The sequence below is a fragment of the Taurulus bubalis genome (genome assembly GCF_910589615.1).
Source record: "Taurulus bubalis genome assembly, chromosome: 11".
In the NCBI taxonomy this organism is placed as follows: Eukaryota; Metazoa; Chordata; class Actinopteri; order Perciformes; family Cottidae; genus Taurulus; species Taurulus bubalis.
In genome coordinates this window covers 14938424-14959080 of record NC_136599.1, presented here as the reverse complement: position 1 = coordinate 14959080, position 20657 = coordinate 14938424, and the positions used below count along the sequence as shown (strand labels likewise).

Below are 20657 nucleotides of genomic sequence, written 5' to 3'. Positions count from 1 at the left end.
ATTTAATCCTAATGCTGTCGGTTTAAACTGCCTTATTAAAGGCTCAGCTCTTGTTTGGTCTTTAATTTCATCTAATTTGGCTCTGTTGATGTACACAAATCCCATCTTCCTGTTGCTCTTTTCAAGATATTTTTAAATTTTATTTCTCACTGAGTGGCATAGAAATCTCCCTTGCAATTAACTGGCCATCCATTCCCCACTAGATCACAGAAAATTAATAATGATTACATCTCTCCATCCTCCTCTCACCCACCGCTCTTCTCCATCATCTTCATCCCATCTCTTCTCTGACCTCCTCTTCACTCTCCAAGGTCATCCATCACTCTGTTGTGACATTGCCAACAAACAGCGGAAAGCAGAGGCAGAACTCTTTCAATCAAGCTGCCATTACTGTAGAGCTGCCAAATAAGCTTCCTTTCTCTATTGTCGCCATTTTCTTTTGTCTCACATTTACGTCTCAATCATGGTGTGCAATAACAGTTCTTTGTGTGTGATACTGAGTAGTGTAAACAGTCAGCGGGCTGCGCCACGTGGTGTCGCGGGGGAGGACAGCCTGCATGTTGTGGTGCGGACCGGATCCAAGGGTACAGATGGAAAACGGATAGTATCCTAGCAGGGGTGGCTTGCTTCACTCACCATGACTGATAGCATCTTTATTGCACATTTATCACAGCACTATCACCCAAGTACAATACGGACTGTTCAGTTCGTTCAATGCAGCCCGGACCAGCCAACCTAATTATCAACTTTTTGTTTGACTGTCTTGCGTATTATCTGATTTGACACTTCATCAATCTGCATTGTCTGAGCCCATCTGGGTGATGCGAGGCTCTGTACAGCTTCTTCTTGCAGTATTCTGTCCATCTGTCCAGCTGACTATAGCCTGTTACATATGGGCCACTCTCATGTAATTAAACAAATGGGGATTTTTGTTTTTAGCAACAGGTTCAGTGATAGGCATTGTTGGTGCTTTTTGATGGGATGTGTATTGTTCCCCCTTGATTGGTGTGTTAACTCCATGTCGCGGTCTGTGCTCAGGTCTAACCACATGGTGCAGGGTAATTTTTCTCCCATTCTGACACATGGTCCCTCTCTGCCCCTCCCTCTTGCTTCTCCACTCCTCTCCTCCCCCTCTCTTTTATGTTACAGAGAGGAGACCAGCAGGAGGGCGTTGACCTGACTTATAGAAGAGAGCAAAAAGGAGTGAGGGGGAAAATAGAGAGAAGACCAGAGGGACATACGAGGCAAAGCTGAGGCCTCCTGAAAAAGAAACAAAGCCTCACACTTGCTCTGCACAAGTGTGTGTGTGTGTGTGTGTGTGTGAGGTTGACCTCTGTTTGCGTTTTACTGTACATTTGTGAGCAGGTGGGACTTTGATGGGACAGTGAGCAATGCCTCACACGCAGCGACAGCAGGTTGGCAGTAGGGGGCGGTGCTCCTCTCCCCTCCTCCCATTCCTCCTCCTCCTCTCTCTGGCTGCCCAGCCCAGCGAAGCAGCCATACACATACCCTCCAACTGTGAGTACAGATTCATATCGTACCATTCATGACAACGTAAACTGAATGCTTCCATGGGGTTCAAAGATCTGTTTATTGTGTTAATTACATTGTTGATTCATCAAAGCACGCTAATAATGATCTTTTATCAGGATTCATTTGTGCAAATGAGCAGAATGAACATGTATTTCTCTTTCAGTAATCTCAATACTCTGGGTTGCATTGCTCGATTATGCTCGAAATACTACACTGTCTGAGATTTCTTTGGTTAGCGAGCATCTGTGCCTGTTGTGTGTCTAATTACTTTGTAATTGATCCCCTCATACAGCATTGATTAGTCCCACTATTGATCTGGTTTCCTTGGTGCGAACCAGAATCAGATTGGGGAGTAATTTAATCAACAGTTCGGTTATACAACAAAAATCCAGCAAGGTTTTTTTTCCTCATCTTATTCCTTCCTTCTCCTCAATGCAATATGTGGGCATTAGAAATACAGCTGAGCTTGTGGTCCTGCAGGGAAATTGATCTTCATCTACTCTGCTGTGTCGGCCTGGCCACGAAGGGAGGGAGGTAGAGAGAGAGGGGAGAGAGAGAGAGAGAGGGAGGGAAGGAGAGAGGGGGGGAGAGAGAGAGAGCACTTCTGCTTCTGTTGTTCACTCTTTGTCTAAGATACTTGCAGTGAGTCACAGTCCTTCACCACCCACACAGACTTCAAAAGTGTGTGTACAAACAAGGGTTTGCACACGCCTGGACACACGTGCATGACCTGTAAAGGTTGATGAAATGCAGTAAATCTCCCAGTCTAATTCCCAAAGGGGGAATCGGTGACACAGAGGTGAGAGGGCTGAGGAGGATGAAGGGAGGATGATGAGGAGGAAGATGGAGCGGGTCAAATACGTAAAAGGTCAAGGTCTCCCCTGCCTTTCAATTAGCAAGGCTCCTCCATGTCAATGAGAGTCACTTGGACAGTGATCAGGATCAATAAAGGAGATGTGTTCAAATCTGTGTCAAGGAGGCCGGGGTTAAAGCTACGCTCAATTACAGGAGACATTACACTGCTTTATCTACCATGTATCATAAATGTTGTTCAATTATCAGTGATCATCGTCAGTCTATCTGTCTGTCTCTCTGTTTGTCTGTATGTTCACTAACTGTCTGTATTAACTATCTCTTTCTCCTTCTTGTTTACTGTAACTAAAATATTTTTCCCTCATTGCCTTTTCTCTGGCCACCACTGCGGCGTTACAGACCACATAAGTGATCGTAAGTGCTTTTAACTTTATTGACTTCTATCTGTCTTAATGCAGGTGCTGGCAAATTGTATTGTACACTTTCATTATGCCAGAGAGGTTATTTTCCATCCAGCACACACTGAAAGTCCTGTAGCACTGTGCTGCACTTTAATGAATCAGGTTTAGTGTGCATTTGCAGTGTTATGCTTGTGTGTGTCCGTGTTTATGCTTCTGTTTCTGTATCATGCACGTGTGTTTGTACGTGAGGATGTGTGTGTGTTGTATTGTGAACATGCGCCTGTTTCTGTTTGCCTTTTTCTGTATGTGGGTGCGTGTTTATCCTCACCGGCTTCGAGTAGGTGAGATCCCTCTAGGAGCAGGGAGGAAGAAGTGTGAGGAGCTGCTGTCTGTAAGGAGGCAGCAGGGCTGTCAGATCAAAGACACAGGGAAATAAAGAGGAGTTAAAGTACTAAGCAACGGCTCCTCTCCTCCTCTTCCTCTGCCAATAATGGAGCTGCGCCCGCAGCCCAAACTTCAATTTGATCAGCTGAGGAAATGGGCTTATTGCCTCTGTCAGTGGGAATTCTTTCATTAAATTCCCTCACTCTCCCATCCGTTTCTTTCTGAATCTCTGTAAGTCTACCTCTTGTTTGTTTTTTCCCTCTCCCCTCTGTCTCCATTTGCTCTGCTTCTCTGTTGCTCTATGTGGGCTCTCTCTTTGCTGTACTTCCATCCATCTCGTCTGTCCGCTTAACTCTCCATCTCCATCACCTTCTTCTCCTCATCTACCGCAACCGCCCTCCATCCTGTGTCCTCCTTTACCCATTTACCGGAATAATATAAATTCATCTTGGGCTCTGTCTCTTTCCCTTGAAGCCACATTTTGTAAGAACTACTATCAAGCTTTGACCTTTATTTCATTGCCAACAGCCCAAAGTCACTGAGCTATGTGGAGAAAAAGATTTACATTTCTGTCTATAGGTATTGGAAAAACAGAACATAAAAATACAACATGGGCCATAAAGCATGTGGAAAAATCGAACATGCTGGTTCAATACTGTATTCACAGCAAATCCCAGCGTGTTGGTTTTTACAAGTCTCTTATTGAGGCATTGCTTTATGGCTGTTGCGGTGGTCATTACTTTTTTTCTCTTCAAAATCTCTGCTTCATTTCCCCGCAGACTCTTTCTCTTTCCCACAGGGAGCACTGTGCCAAATATCCCTTTTATACATGAACTTAAATTATGCTGTATCAATTTCCTCTCATCAACGCATTTTCTCTGTCTGCTTTCTTGCTCTCACTTTTTTCCTCGGCCTACATTTCATCTCTTTCTCTGAGGAGTCTATTTCAGTGATATTGACTGAATATACTTATTGGCAGCTGTTAAACTAAGAAAATTAGTGGTATCGCTGGTTATTCTGTGCTGTTTGTTAAGCCATTAACAACAATGGGATGATATATGTGTGTATGTCAGAGTTGGAGTTATTACAGCAGCATGCAGAATGAAAGCAGGTCATGTGAAGACTGCCGCACTATTTGGACTGTGTGCATGTATCTCTATCTATTTAAACCAATAGGTGTGTAGTAGCACATGCACGCCTGCTCTGTAACTGTTGTTGTGACAGCATTAACTCTGTTTCTGGCCGTTGCAGTCAAGAGGCCTCCATTGATCATCACACAGCCGGAGTCTGTCACCGTCTTTAGTGTTGAAGACCTCGTCATGAGCTGTGAAGCCACTGGCAACCCTCAACCCATGTTAGTACACACACACACACACACACACACACACACACACACACACACACACACACACACACACACACACACACGCGCACACACATGCACACACGCACGCACGCTAACGGTCTGAAGATCCTATATTGGTCATGGTGGAGCTTAGCCACTAGTTATCTTTTTAGACAACTGAGAACGTTGACCTTCCCTCTCCTTGTCCAGCTGACATCTATGTATTAGTATTACATGAGAGTACAGCTTCTCCCAGTCATAGTTCTCATTTCAACAAGGGATAAATGTCATTAAGCCCTCGAGCAATCTTTTCAGAGTGTCTTAGCTGCTCTGAAGTGGAAAACTGCTCCAATTGCCACGGAAAAGATGAACATCGCAATTACACAGCACACACGTATGAGTCCCACTGGGGCATCTCCTGTACATTTTGCATTAATTCATTTGTACCCTCAGATTCAGTGACATAGAAGGACATTTTGTGTGTGTTCAAAAACTGCTTTTTCAAAGGCATGGAAATCATTTTTTATTGTGAACATCCTCCCATCAGCATTACTGTTTAATTTTTTTTTCGCTCAAGTTTCCGATGGACAAAGGATGGAGAGGAGTTTGACCCAGGCAGTGACCCAGAGCTGAAGGTTTCTGAGCACTCTGGCTCATTTGCATTCTACACACTCAGTAACACCATGGAGAGCGTGAAGCAGTACCAAGCCAAATACATCTGCTATGCATCCAACGAGCTCGGGACAGCCGTCTCTAATGAGGCCCTCCTCAGCACTGATGGTAAGAACATGCTGTTTACTTCTAAAGCAACCACTGACCAGTGAACAAGAAAGAGTCATTCATTTTGATGGTTCATTTGAATATTCAAATTTCATCCTGCTCCATGAATATTTACTGATTTGGTATCATTTGGCTTTAGCCTTGAGAGACGAAATCACACCACTTGAAATATTATCGAACTAGATATGTTTTTAAAACAAATTGCATCACGTTAGAGGAGTTACACATCTTTTATGGATGTCAGTTTCAGAGTTTGAGCACTTGTAAATGCCTTCAAAGTCCAGATTAGAAGCAAGACATGTTGTTGGTTTTCATCAGCGATAACAGAGTGATTTATAAAGCCAGCGTATAAACCTTTTCCTCGCCCTGCTTTACAGAGAGCTCATTTGTTAGCAGATGGAGGCTCACACCTAGAACATAACATAATAATCAGCATATACACGCGCATACACGCACACACGCGCACACATGGGCCCTTGGGGCGAAAGTAAAGAGCACCTCTGTGTATCCATCCACCTGTGTGACTGGCTATCTCCTGGGCGACCTCCTTCCATCACAGTTTCCCTGACAACGGTTTCCCCAGAAACGCTCTTGAGTTGATGTCATGCGAAGCGCTCTTCAGTAGCTCCTGCGGGGTTATCAACGATGGGCAGAAGGGAGGAGGGAGGGAGACGTGACTCACAAATCACATAATTTTACAAGGCAAAAGACAACCTGGCGCCTCCTCACACGCTGTTCCTAAGATTATGAAGTTCTTTAAAAATGGGATTTACAAATATTACTCCATATCCAATGAATTGTGTGTTTTAAGTTGACGTAAACGTGTGCAAAGGTGTTTGTATGAACAGATCTGTGTGTTTCCTCACTTGCTTGCCTTTAGTTCCCCCGACCCAGCAGAAAGAAAAGAAGGATCATCTGAAGTCTGATGAAGGAAGCAGTATCATTCTGAAGTGTAACCCCCCGCAGAGCTCCATGGAGCCTATTATTCACTGGATGGACTCGAGTGAGTACATTACCTTTCCATCTCTCCTTCCATTACATCCTTCCTGTTTCCTCAATAAATCTGCTACGTGGACAATCTATATGTCCTTTTGGGCTCCACTAGCATCATAGTGAGGTAAAGATGATTGTTTATTTCTGAAACAATATTATCTTGTTTCCTTTCTCAATGTCCAGGATATCCTTTCATGCATTTATCTGTCCCTGAATGTTTTTTTTTATTATGTAGTACCGTTTGTAGGCTGAGCGGATTCAATTTTTACCCTTTTTCTCAAACGTCTCTTTATTCTAGTTCTCTCTTTGCCTCATCCTATTGTATCTCTATGCCTCCCTATTCTATTTCCGCTCTCTATTCTATCCTCTTGTTAAGCTCCTCTCTCTCTCTCTCTCTCTCTCTCTCTCTCTCTCTCTCGTTTCCCATTTCCCCCTCTATCTGTCATACATTTTCTCTTATATCCTCCCCTCTCTCTCTCCACAGGGCTACACCATATCCAGCTAAGTGAACGGGTGGCTGTAGGGAAGGATGGCAACCTATACTTTGCCCATTTGACAACTGAGGACAGCAGGAATGACTACACCTGCAATGTCCAGTACCTGGCGACACGCACCATTCTGGCAAAGGAACCCATCACCCTGACTGTAAACCCTTGTGAGTTTTGTTCTGGATCAACTGACAGTAGACTGGACTGATCTGACCTAAACTGAATTCCAGAAATGCATCTTTAAGCAAAGACTGTTTATATCTAAAGCAATAAAGTTGTTGAGATATCTCAGTCTGAACCAAGTGGTGGATAAACCAACCGTTCCACAGAGCAGCAATGCCATCCCCCTGAGCCATGCTGCCAGCATGGCTAATATACACTCACCTAAAGGATTATTAGGAACACCATACTAATACTGTGTTTGACTCCCTTTCGCCTTCAGAACTGCCTTAATTCTACGTGGCATTGATTCAACAAGGTGCTGAAAGCAATCTTTAGAAATGTTGGCCCATATTGATAGGATAGCATCTTGCAGTTGATGGAGATTTGTGGGATGCACATCCAGGGCACGAATCTCCCGTTCCACCACATCCCAAAGATGCTCTATTGGGTTGAGATCTGGTGACTGTGGGGGCCATTTTAGTGCAGTGAACTCATTGTCATGTTCAAGAAACCAATTAGAAATGATTGGAGCTTTGTGACATGGTGCATTATCCTGCTGGAAGTAGCCATCAGAGGATGGGTACATGGTGGCCATAAAGGGATGGACATGGTCAGAAACAATGCTCAGGTAGTCCGCGGCATTTAAACAATGCCCAATTGGCACTAAGGGGCCTAAAGTGTGCCAAGAAAACATCCCCCACACCATTACACCACCACCACCAGCCTGCACAGTGGAAACAAGGCATGATGGATCCATGTTCTCATTCTGTTTACGCCAAATTCTGACTCTACCATCTGAATGTCTCAACAGAAATCGAGACTCATCAGACCAGGCAACATTTTTCCAGTCTTCAACTGTCAAAATTGTAGCCTCTTTTTCCTATTTGTAGTGGAGATGAGTGGTACCCGGTGGGGTCTTCTGCTGTTGTAGCCCATCCGCCTCAAGGTTGTGCGTGTTGTGGCTTCACAAAGGCTTTTCTGCATACCTTGGTTGTAGCGAGTGGTTATTTCAGTCAAAGTTGCTCTTCTATCAGCTTGAATCAGTCGGCCCATTCTCCTCTGACCTCTAGCATCAACAAGGCATTTTCGCCCACAGGACTGCCGCATACTGGATGTTTTTCCCTTTTCACACCATTCTTTGTAAACCCTAGAAATGGTTGTGCGTGAAAATCCCAGTAACTGAGCAGATTGTGAAATACTCAGATCGGCCCGTCTGGCACCAACAACCATGCCACGCTCAAAATTGCTTAAATCACCTTTCTTTCCCATTCTGACATTTAGTTTGAAGTTCAGGAGATTGTCTTGACCAGGACCACACCCCTAAATGCATTGAAGCAACTGCCATGTGATTGGTTGATTAGATAATTGCATTAATGAGAAATTGAACTGGTGTTCCTAATAATCCTTTAGGTGAGTGTATGATCTTTGTAATTTTGGTAAACCAAACCTTTAATTAAGATCGTTTGTTTTGTAAAGTACTTTCATTTTGAAAGTTGGCCTGCACGGATTGACATTACGAAAACATCGTCTTATTTTCATTACATAAGAGAAATCTGTTACAGTAAAACACTGTATATGAAAAGACCTCATACTTAAAGCAAAGTCATCTCACCCCCATGTGGTGGCATGTTGTGCTGACCAAAGCAGTATCTAATCCAGTAGATGGTCACAGAGCCGCCGGGGGGCCCTTCACCTCCTCAGTTCAGTGCTAATGAGATGCAGCTCACACTGAGATGTGGCTGCCAGCATCTGTGGCCAATAGAGGTCAGGAAGATGAGCACATGTTAACACGAGACCTGTGTGTGTGTGTGTGTGTGTGTGTGTGTGTGTGTGTGTGTGTGTGTGTGTGTGTGTGTGTGTGTGTGTGTGTGTGTGTGTGTGTGTGTGTGTGTGTGTGTGTGTGTGTGTGTGTGTGGAAGCTGTACAATGATGTGTTGTTAGAAAGGTAAAGTCTTCTCCACATGATAACACCCTGCATATGTTTGTGTGTATCAGATTCTCTAAAGTGGCTGCTGCGCTAGCAGCACGGCAATTTGAAAACTACCCATACATATGCATGACTCTTTTGTTCCGTCTTTATGTTTCCGCCTCTCCAGCCAACTCTCTACTGCGGAACAGGAGGCCCCACATGATGAAACCTACTGGAAGCCACAGCACTTACCATTCCCTCAAGGGTCAGACCGTGGAGCTTGAGTGCATCGTCCAAGGCCTGTGAGTGTCTGTGTGTGCACATATTTCTCCCCCCATCATTCAGAAAACTTAAGCCGCACCTTTATATCTTACATAGGTCTCATCCGTTCCTCTCCTCTCCTTCTACATCCCATCTCTCTCTCTGTTCAATGTGTTGCTTCATCTGTTGCATCCCTCCATCCACATCCTTCTGATTCCTGCTATCTCTTCCCTTCCTCTCTCCTCCTCCTCAGTCCAACTCCCAAAGTTTCGTGGCTGAGGAGGGACGGTGAGATGTCTGAATCTCGGATCATTAAAGAAATGTTCAACCGCCGCCTGCGCTTCAACAATATCTCAGAGAGTGACGCGGGCGAGTACCAGTGTATGGCTGAGAACTCCCAAGGGAAGGCCACACACACTTACACTGTGACTGTGGAAGGTATGACACACACACACACACACACACACACACACACACACACACACACACACACAAACACACACACACACACACACACACACACACACACACACACACTATATGATTTTAAACTATAATGGTAACTACAATAATACAGATTCACATTACTGTATCTTGTGTTTATTACGTTTAACCAGTTGGCATGTGTACATACTGGCTTCACCCTTAGCAATTGATGCAAAAACCATCATTTGTCCCCTGCTACGTGATCAATTAATTCTACACTTTTGTTCTGAGTTTAAAGTATTCAAGTTCATGTAAAGTTATGGCACTTTTAGTCTGCACTATTGGTCAAACTCATGCACTTCACACAACTGTCACAACCCGAGTAGTACTCGCTGTGACTAGTAAATATACCTGGACTTGAAAAAAAAAGTTTATTTTTAAGCCCAACAAAATCAGTTGCTTCATTTTGGAGACTTATTTGGTGTGACCGATCAATCCCAACCCATCAGTCTCACTGATAACTATCCTGTGGAGAGGTTTGGTACTGTTTAATTGAAGAATGTATTGTTTTGCTTGCGCTGTGTGTAATTGATATATTGTGGCCCTTGTAGCGGCTCCCCACTGGATCAAGGAGCCACCCAGTCAGCTATATGCCCCAGGAGAGACTGTCAAGCTACACTGCCAGGCGGACGGCATCCCAAATCCTACCATCAGTTGGACCATCAACGGGATCGCCCTCTCAGGTCAGCGCATACACCCAACAATACGTACCTTAACACACAAACTTGTGCACTGTGCTGACTGCATGTTTTTTAAATAGCAACCGACAAGGACCCCAGACGTTCTCTGACAACAAGCGGATCTCTAGTACTAAAGGATGTCAACCTGGGAGACACTGCCATCTATCAATGCCAGGCCTCCAACAAGCATGGAACCATCCTCACCAACACCAACGTCTATGTCATTGGTGAATGTTTGTTTTGTCTCTTATTAAATAGAGTTGTGGGTGTTGTTCTGTGGATGTCTCATTTCTCTTTGTGTGCGTTGTTTCAGAGCTGCCCCCCCAGATCCTGACAGAGGATGGAATTACATACACATTTATAGAGGGCCAGAAAGCTTTACTGGAGTGTGAGACCTTTGGCTCTCCTAAACCTGAAGTCACATGGTGAGTGAGGCACATAACCTCCTTATTTAATTGTGTTTGAGAGCGTTGTATTGTGAAATGTATTCTAATGTCTTGTTTGACAGATTTTTCTTTTCACAAATTTCACAGAGGTGATATAATTGCGTAGGTAGCTGTTCATATGCATACATTAACAGCTAAATACTGTTACATCTGAGCTGTTGCTGTAAATGTGATCAGTTTGGCAGCTGCCCAACAAGGCTTTGTTCTTTTGGTGAAATAGTGGCAATTAAACTGAATTCATTAGCCCCTGCAGGAGCTGAACAGGTTTATTTGTTACTCTGTTTGCCAGGTTTATAATGTGTGATTTTGTGTGCACGTGTGTGTCTTTTCCAGGGAGAGTAGCAGAACCTCCTCCCTTCTGGCCGATCCCAGAGTGAAGCCGCTCACCAACGGAGTGCTTGAGATCTCTAATGTCACCCATGACGATGAGGGCTTCTACACATGCGCCATACAGAAAACCAACTTATCTGTCAATACCGAGCTGGAAGTGCTCAGTGAGTGGATACACACACACACTCACACACACACACACTCTCTCACACACACACACACACACACACACACACACACACACACACACACACACACACACACACACACACACACACACACACACACACACACACACACACAGTGTCCCTTAGCAGCTGATGTTACTTGCACCAGCTTGACTCAGCATTGTGTGTCTGCTTGCTTTTTCCTCCAGACAGGACAGTGATCCTGTCGCCTCCACAGGCTCTGAAGGTGCAGCGTGGAAACACAACAATCTTCACTTGTCTGTCCCTCGTGGACCCAAAACTGGGCTCTCCACTCATTCAATGGAGAAAGAACAATCAAAAGATCTCTGAGTCCCACACTGACGGAAAGTAAGACCAAATTGTATGCATTAGAACTGACCAAAATGAGGATAATGTTAGAAATGACTGAATTTGTTTAGTTGTTTTAAGCCAAATTAGGAACAGAGAATACACGTTCAGCTAGATACCCTATAAACATTACATTTCTTTTCCCATATAATGTGTATCTGTATTGTTCCTCTTACATAAACAAACAAACAAATGACTTACCATGTTGAAAAAAGTAGTAGAAGTAGTAAACGATGGTGGAGAAGTAAGATGAACATAACAATGATGACATTGATTCTTCAGATACACAATGGATGGACCAGACCTAAAAATAACTAATGTTGAAGCAGATGATGAGGGTGTGTACACCTGTCAGGTCATCACTAAGCACGACATGGCTGAAGCCAGTGGCACCCTGACTTTATGGGGTAAGATCAATGAATATGTACTGTATGAGTTCTAATGATTAAAAAAACTGTTAACGCTTGTAGTGTGTCGACAAGCAGTGTGCAGATAGTTGTAGTGATGATATTATTGTTGTCTCCCTCAGATCGTCCAGACCCTCCTGTCCTGCTCCAGATTATTGATCCTAAGCGTCGTGCAGTCACCCTAACCTGGACTCCTGGAGACGACCACAACAGCGCTGTGCTAGGTTTGCAGACAAACATACACACATACTCCCGATACAGACGCATACACATGTGCACACATCTGTCTCGTCCGTCCTCTGTTTTTCTTCTCTGCAATGCTAAAACTGCTTTTATATGAATAGGGATTTTATTTTATTTATTTGATACCACACACACACACACACACACACACACACACACATACACACACACACACACACACACACACACACACACACACACATACACACACACACACACACACACACACACACACACACACACACACACACACACACACACACACACACACACACACACACACACACACAGAGAAAAGCAAACATACAATTTTCATCTTGTCGAACTCCAATACTCCAGAACAACAAACCCATATCTTCATCTCCCTCTGGCAAAATGAAAGGCTGATCTGTTTTCATTACGTTGACAGGATTATCATTATTTGATCTGCAGCATCCGACTTTTGTAAAGCTCAAAGTGTCTCGACATGACTTCATCGCTACTGAGTGTTGATTTTATGTTTCTATTTCTTGCTTATTGTTTATATCCTGTCTTTCTCCATCACCCCTTGACTCTTTCTTTCTCGCTCTGCAGAGTATGTAATTGAGTTTGAGGACCAAGGTTCGCAAGAGAGGGGTTGGGAAGAGCTGAAGAGAGTGACAGGAAACAAGCCGCATGCGAGCCTCCCTCTGTGGCCCTACATGTCTTACCGTTTCCGGGTCATTGCCATCAATTATGTGGGAAAGAGCGGCCCCAGCAAGCCATCTGAAATCTACAATACACCCGCTGAAGGTGAGAGCCAGTGCTTTGAAACCACAAGTTGTCACACTCAAAGTGAACTCAGAATAAAACTATAATTAACTTGTTTCCAACCACAGCTCCAGACAATAACCCTGAAGATGTTAGGAGTGAGTCCAAAGACCCAGATACTCTATTCATCAGCTGGGAGGTACATTTGTTGCTTCAATGTACTAATTATCTAAAGCAGCATCAAGCTCATTATCTGGAGCAACATCAAGTACATTTTCTCTGCATCTGACTTTGCCTTATTGTTTGCTGCTGCTTTAACTGCAGGAAATGGACAAACGTAACTTCAATGGACCTGACTTCAAGTATCGGGTTCTGTGGAGGCGAGTGGTGGGCAGCGGACCCAGCTGGCACACCAACTACACAACAACACCTCCATTTATGGTCAATGACATTGGCAACTTTTCTGCCTTCGAAATCAAAGTTCAGGCTGTCAATGAGAAGGGGAAGGGACCTGAGCCAGATCCCGTCATCGGTTACTCAGGAGAAGATGGTAAAAAAATTAAAATTCAATAAAAAGCTTTTCTTGTACTAGGAATATTTCTACTTTGTATTCTTTCTCACATTTCACCGTCCTGTCTGTTGTTGTTTCTCAGTTCCATTGGAGGCTCCAATGAATGTGGGTATTGATTTAATGAACAGCACTACCATCAGAGTGAACTGGGCAGCAGTGAACAAAGAGACGGTCAGAGGACACCTGCTCGGATACAAGGTACTGCTCCTGTATCTCATCTGTTCTTTCATATTCAGCCCTGTCCTCATGAATAATACATATTTTGGGTTTACAGCGGAGGCAGCCAGACCGTAGCTTGGCAAAGGCTTCAGAGTTCTCTTTAGTGTCAAGGTTGTGATGAGAAAAGCATTCTTTATTTTAGATGATCTTACCTTTAGAATGTATCAATGTAGTCACAATGCTTTTGGGTCTTTGATTCATCATCTATTCAACACCCTATCCGTACCAGTTTTAATGCCATAAGAACATTTCTTGATAGGCAATGAATTAATAAGAAGAAGTGTATCACATTTATTTCAAAATGTAACTAAAAAACTAACCGATGATTTCCTCGTCCATAATTTTACAATGACGGATTTTATGACTCCAGGTCTCCTTGACCAGAATTGGCTCCAGGAGCCACCACAGAGGCCGGAGGTCCAGGGAGCCAGAGAGCACTTCGGTGGTGGAGACTGGACCCAACGAGGAGGAGAAGGTGATCAGTAATCTCAGACCATACTCCCACTACATGCTGGTCGTCACTGTATTCAACAGCAAGGGAGAGGGACCCCCCTCTGAGCCGCTGTCCTTCAAGACTCAAGAAGGAGGTGAGAATGAAAATGAAGGGGGAATTGATGGTGGAAGAGGGATGGTGATGGATAAAGTGGGTGAAGTGGTTTTAATTATAGACATGGAGAGACAAAGATGGGAGGAATGAATAGTGGATTTCAAACAGGAAATGACATTGTATCCAGAGGTTGACTGGGTGGAGGCCCGTGAAGAGAAGGATGGTGAAATTGATGCAGGGATAGATATTATTGAGCAGGTAGTTGTTGGGAAATAGACAGATCAAAATAGTAGTACATTTTACAGTAAGCAAAGGGAATTTTAATCAGGCATGTTTATGTTGCTGTTAGTTCCTGGTCCTCCCATGTCCCTGATGCTGGACAGCCAATCAGAGACAGAAATGACCCTCCACTGGACGCCACCTGCTCAGCCCAATGGAGTCCTCATTGGATATCTACTACAGTACCAACAGAGTGAGCATTGTTTGCACAAGTGCTTTTATGCTGCATTAAAAACCCCATGAATGTATCGACACAATATAATTACGGCAAAATCAATAACACAAATATCAAAGAATAGCTTCCTAATGATGCTCATCAGTCAGTCGATGTGTCACTCAAAACAATGTGTTAAAGATCAAATTGTGATTGAATGTTTTTTTCTGCTGGGATGTGGTCAGTTGTGGAGAGTGATGACAGCCCCATGCAGGTACAGACAATAGAGGACCCCTTAGTTGCCCACCTCACCCTGAGGGCCCTGGACCCCCACAGCCAGTACCGCATCGTCTTGAGGGGGCGCACCGCTGCAGGGGACGGAGAGCTCATCATGAGGGAGGGTGCCACCACACTGGATGGAGGTACAAAGCCGGATTCACAGAGGTCTTCACACTCACAGATTTGTCACAAATAGGATCAGATTGTACTCAATTAAGAGTTTAATTCCTCTGTCTGAATGTTTGCAGCACCTCCTGCCATCATCGACATGTCTCCTGGAGAAAACTTTGTTAACCTCAGCTGGGTGGCCAAGAAGAGACACAGGAACGTTAGCTTCCAGATATACTACCTAAAAAAAAATGGTATATTTTCTAATAAGCACATAACACAAACCCTAATTATAGTCAACCTTTTAAAACCACAAAGCTAGCCGTGGTATAGTTTCATAATCCTAAACAAGAGAAAGTAAATCAATGTTCTTGTCATGTCTCTGCAGATGCCAGTAAATGGAAGAAAACAGAGAAGGTGAACTCCTCCCAGTCTTTCTACCAGCTCCAGGGCCTGACTCCTGGCTCTCATTATCGTCTACGCTTCATCTCCAGCAACGCCACCTTCTTGGAGAAAAAGTTTGACACACTAGGAACAGGTACTATAAGTGTTCCGCCTTCATTCATCCTCTTTTCTTTCATCTTCTCTGCTCTCTCCTCTGGGCTTCCCACATCTAAATATAAAGCCTGATCCTACAGAGAGTGCCTTGCAGTTCTCTCCACTGCCTGTGAAGTGCTTTCAAAGGCTCTCATGAAAAGAAAACTTGGTTAGCTATATGCAATGATCCATTACTTGTTTGTTTGGTGTATTGTGCTGTATTCTTTGGTTCCCGGGTGTGCAATGCCACCTTGTCAAAATACATATTGCTCTGTCTCTTCCGCTCTAGATTCTTTCTCTTTTATCTTGCTTCTCTTACCGTTTTCATCCTTTCCACTCCTCTTGTACTTTCTTCCAGTTTTCTCATAACAAACGTACACTCACTTCTCCCCACCTCGTCTTTTCTCTCAGAAGAAGTAACTGAGGTGCAGCCCAGTTTTGCAACGCAAGGCTGGTTCATCGGTGTTGTGAGCGCCATCGTGCTGCTTCTGCTGATCCTGCTTATCCTCTGCTTCATCAAGAGGAGTAAAGGGGGGAAGTATTCAGGCAAGTGCAGCCTTGAACAACTTTTTTAAAGAATGTACTATATCCAGTCCATCTTCTAAGTCTGTCTGTAAGAACAAAACAGTGTTAGACAACTTCTGTGTCACAGACTGAACAGTCTGCTGGAGCCATAAAGCTGTCTGATAATGAAAATTACACTGCGGTAGAAAGCCTTGCAGTTACAGAAATGCATCACAGTAAACAAGGTCATTCTTACTGGAAAGACAACAGTAAATTAAGATTGCACCATGTTTAAAATTCTTTGTGTGATCCTTACAGTGGCTCCATATCTAAATAATTGACCACTTCTTTTCACTTGGCCATATTTTTTCCTTCCAGCTTTCACATCAAACATGTAGTGAAACAGACCTCTAAGCCTGTACTTCCTTACTGTGACAGTAAGAGGCTCTGAAAAGAACAGTGAAAAGATAATCACAAACCACTGGAGTAACTGCAACCTGCAGGCTACTGTCTGACTGGTCAGAGAAAAGCACCGGCCTTTCATCCCTTTCCACATGAGGGAGAAACAAGTGTCTGGCTCCTTTTAAAGTTTACCTAATTGTCTCTGCTAAAAGCAAGGACTAATTGAATAATACATCCAACCATACCCACTGGCATTATACTTCTGAGAGATTAATTATTTAAATTTTAACAGTAATATTCAGAGTGCTATCTCTTATGTTGAAAATCAGATGAGAAATTAAGACAAACATCAAACTTTAAACTACATAAATACACAGATTTGGTGTACAGATAGTCCAAATCTTTTTGCAACACAATCCTTTTTTTTCAACGGGTGTTATCTTATGGTGTGGGACAGAATGTCATTATCAATGTCTGAAGCAGTAGTTTAGAGCGAAACGTAATGTAATGAAACATGGTTGAGATCTCACTGATAATAAAATCCAATATGTTCTCCTTCTCAGTGAAAGATAAAGAAGAGGGTCCGATGGACTCAGAAGCACGGCCTATGAAGGATGAGACTTTTGGAGAGTATAGGTTTGTCATCTGAATGCTCATCCTCTCTTTTTTGGTGTTACATTATACTTCTATAGATCATTTACATTCTAACTCCCAGTCTTGATTGCCTCAGCACTGTTTGTTTTTCCTAACCCTGTGTGTTCCTGTCATTGTCCCTCTTTTCTCAAATGCCTGCTCCTACAATGCAGATCTCTAGAAAGGTATGCTGTGGTGTGATTTGCTATGCTAAACCCACTTTTGTATTATCCCTGCCAATGCCTTACTTACCTACTGACTTCCCTGTAACGTTTGGTATAATCACAGAGAGTGTATTACCTTGTATATGGCCTGCAATTAACAATCATATTATATTTTGCATGAATCGTGTGATCTGTAAAATGTTAGAAATCAGGCAAAAATGCCAATCACAGTGTGCTATAGCCCCGGGGGACTTCAACAAAAGTCTTCTTTTGTCCATTCAACAGTCCCAAACTCTAAAATAAGAAATGTACTATACAGTAAGACCAAGAAAAGTTGCACATTTGCACATTTTAGAACGTAGAACTATCAACACTGGGTACTTTGGCTTACTTAAATGCTGAGTCGATCATCAACATAGTCAATCAACCAACCGATGAATCGACTAATGGTTTAAATTGTACCTATTTTCAGCTTGCATATTCCTTTTTACTGGCCATATAATAACATTTCTTGCTTTTACTTCTTCTGTGCTCTTGCATGCTGTAGTGACCTCGAGGAGAAGCGCACGGCCAGCCAGCCGTCCCTCGGCGAGGAGAGCAAGCTGTGCAGCGAGGACAACCTGGACTTCAACGGCAGCAGTGCCATAACCACCGAGCTCAACATGGATGAGTCTCTGGTTAGCCAGTTCAGTCGTCCCAGCGAGGGTCCGGAGGCGCTGCATGGCCTGCCAGACAACTCCCCGCTCAATCCCACCGCCGTCTCCCCCGCTACCAGTGGCATGCCCAACTCGGTCACCATCCTCGATTAACCCCACACGTCCACCGGGGGCCATTCAACCAAATCATGTCAACCCATATGTGCCCATACATTCCTGTTCCCCACTGACTTGCTGATCTGTAGTTAAACGACTAATATACAATCAATGTATTGACTATTCAGATGTCCCTGGCAGTCATCTGATCGACTGGACTGTTTTGACCAAAGGAGTGTCCAAAGTAGTGAACAATGTGATACAAGTTTGACTGACCTGAAGATGTCTTTTAACCCTGCTTTTATCTGTGTAGTTTACAACATATCTTAATGACTGAGATTAATTTCCCTACCTTTCTTCTCTTTCTTTCTCTCCACAGACAACTATGTAGAAAGCTAAAGAGAGAATGTTGTACAGGTAGAAAATATCAGCGGGATTGTAGGTACAGAGACGCAGAGTAGTGCATTGAAAGAGGAGGATTATCATAGAGCCTAGCGTGGGGAAAGAGGCGGCACATGCTGCTGTAAAAAGTCTTTGATATTTATCATGCCTTATATTATTTTACACATTTGTATGTCTAATGCCATTTGATGTCTCAGATTGTACTTGCCACTGACATTTTTCTTTTCTTTTCAAAAATGTGTTTGAATACAAAACATCCTTTTTTATTACCCATTTTTATTTCTATCATAACTATTTAATATTGTTTTCTACACTATTTATATAAAACTCCTGACTTTTCTCAGTTGACATATTTCACAGATCAAGATGTTTTCATTGAAACTAAGTAAAGCCAAGTTTCTTACTATAAATAACATTGGATGCATTATGGGAACTTGCTGTGAACATGCTGAGTAGCATCTGGTGTATATAGCTGCATCTACATCTATCTATTTAGCCATAATACAGTATTATAGATATGTACATGCTCCTTATAAGTTCCTGTGCCTGCTGGGTCTGCATAGAGCACCAGATTGATGTCATTACTCTCTCGCCTTCCCACCAGAAGTGTAATGTCATTTTTGGAAATGATGTAATTTTGTGTCGAGACCTTTGTGTAGCTTTCTGTATCTGTCTTTGTCTCTTTCTACACTGTATTAAAAACATTGTTGTCTCTAATTAACAATCTTTTCATACCTGTTCATCTCATGTTTCACAAACGGTTTGAGGAGCAGTATTTATGTATATTTACAGATCAGGGAGTGGAGTCTTGTGGGCAAACACTCATGTTTTATTTTCAGACCCTCATCAATGCAAGTTGATATTGCAGACAGGCAGAATGATTGCCAGTTGATGTATAATAAAGCAAGCAGTTGGTATTCACATCAAACACAGAGAATGTATTCTTTTCCGAGCTGGGCAGACATTGTATTTACATGCTACTGATTAAAAAATAAATCTGAGATACAAGGTACTGGAGTGGTTTTGAGTACAACTGTTTTTGTCTCCACAGAATGTAAATACCCTTATAAGATTGTTTTGATGAACCCAACTGTGATTGATATGAAAATGTGCAAGTTTGAAACCACTTATCTTAAAATGTTAAATCGTTGCAAGTTGTCATTTTTCTTCTTTGTACTATAAATTCAAACTTTCCATTTTTGACAAATTATTGCAGTGATATCTGGCTGTTTTAAGCAAAACAAATTTAAAAGGTAAAAAAAAATTACAAATTAAAAAATCAAAAACATATTTATTAGTTGCATTTAGTGATAATAGCAGTTCCATTACAATGAAAGCTATATGCATTCATACCCATAACTATCTTGCAATGAATTGCAGCTCAGTGAATATCTGTGGAGTTTTTGTTTGATGCTGATATGAGAGTCGGAGATGCAGTATGCTGGTTTGTGCATACCACAGGGAGTACCTATATGCAACCTTGCTGCCTCACTTCTCCCAATTTAAATAAAAGCTTGACACTGGCCGAATTCCATCTGACAGTCCCTGAGATAAAGTGTATGGGTTGTCTTAACAGGCTAGTGGCACTGAAGGAAGTTAGTTACACAGACACACTCGAGGACAATAAAGCTTTTGAAAATCTATTTTCAAACAGGAGCAATGAATGGTGCAAAATATGCCAATATTCTAACTTAACTATCTGCTGCTAAACATCTGTGTTTGTCAGTGTTCAGGGCAAACGTTAGCTTTGAATGAAGAATAAGTGTACACACACAGATACTCACTTGGCTGCCACTCACGCTTTGCTTTTCATGTGTCGAGGGTAAGGCTGAGGACACTGGTCTTTGCTTTTCCACTGTTGTTTTCCCCCTTTTTTATGTGTAAAAAAAGAGAATTGGTTCATTTTCAGAAGCTTCTTCAGAACCCAGAAAAAAACAGACAGATTTGAAAAAACAATGCCTGAGTGGGAGGGGAGGGGGAAATGAAAATAGTGGAAAATAGTGTGTGTCACGGCCGGGTGTAGATGTGCTTCTTTGTGTTCTGTGCTGTGCACAATGGGACTGATGTATCATGGGTAAACGACAGGAGGTGGGTGGACGTGTACTACACATGGGGCCAACATAACTGTAACTGCACTATGAATCTACCACTGTAACTGGTTTTATGAAATAAAACACGTG

The 20657-nt window shown here is 42.9% G+C and overlaps 1 protein-coding gene across 1 annotated transcript; it reads left to right on the top strand.

Annotated features, from left to right (window-relative positions):
* Positions 1-1391: 1391 nt before the first annotated feature.
* Positions 1392-19675, top strand: l1cama (L1 cell adhesion molecule, paralog a; the record flags this gene model as incomplete). The annotated part of the gene is made up of 27 exons (XM_079226227.1): positions 1392-1518; positions 2746-2760; positions 4383-4485; positions 5054-5256; positions 6137-6259; positions 6734-6904; positions 8996-9110; positions 9323-9507; positions 10107-10238; positions 10316-10462; positions 10549-10660; positions 11015-11175; positions 11388-11547; positions 11830-11954; positions 12077-12178; positions 12771-12968; positions 13055-13125; positions 13251-13476; positions 13580-13695; positions 14087-14303; positions 14613-14735; positions 14942-15118; positions 15224-15337; positions 15472-15621; positions 16032-16166; positions 17090-17162; positions 17871-19675. The coding sequence occupies 27 exons, from the start codon at positions 1392-1394 to the stop codon at positions 18130-18132; spliced, it is 3843 nt and encodes a 1280-aa protein (XP_079082353.1). The 3' UTR covers positions 18133-19675.
* Between the last annotated feature and the right edge of the window lie 982 nt (positions 19676-20657).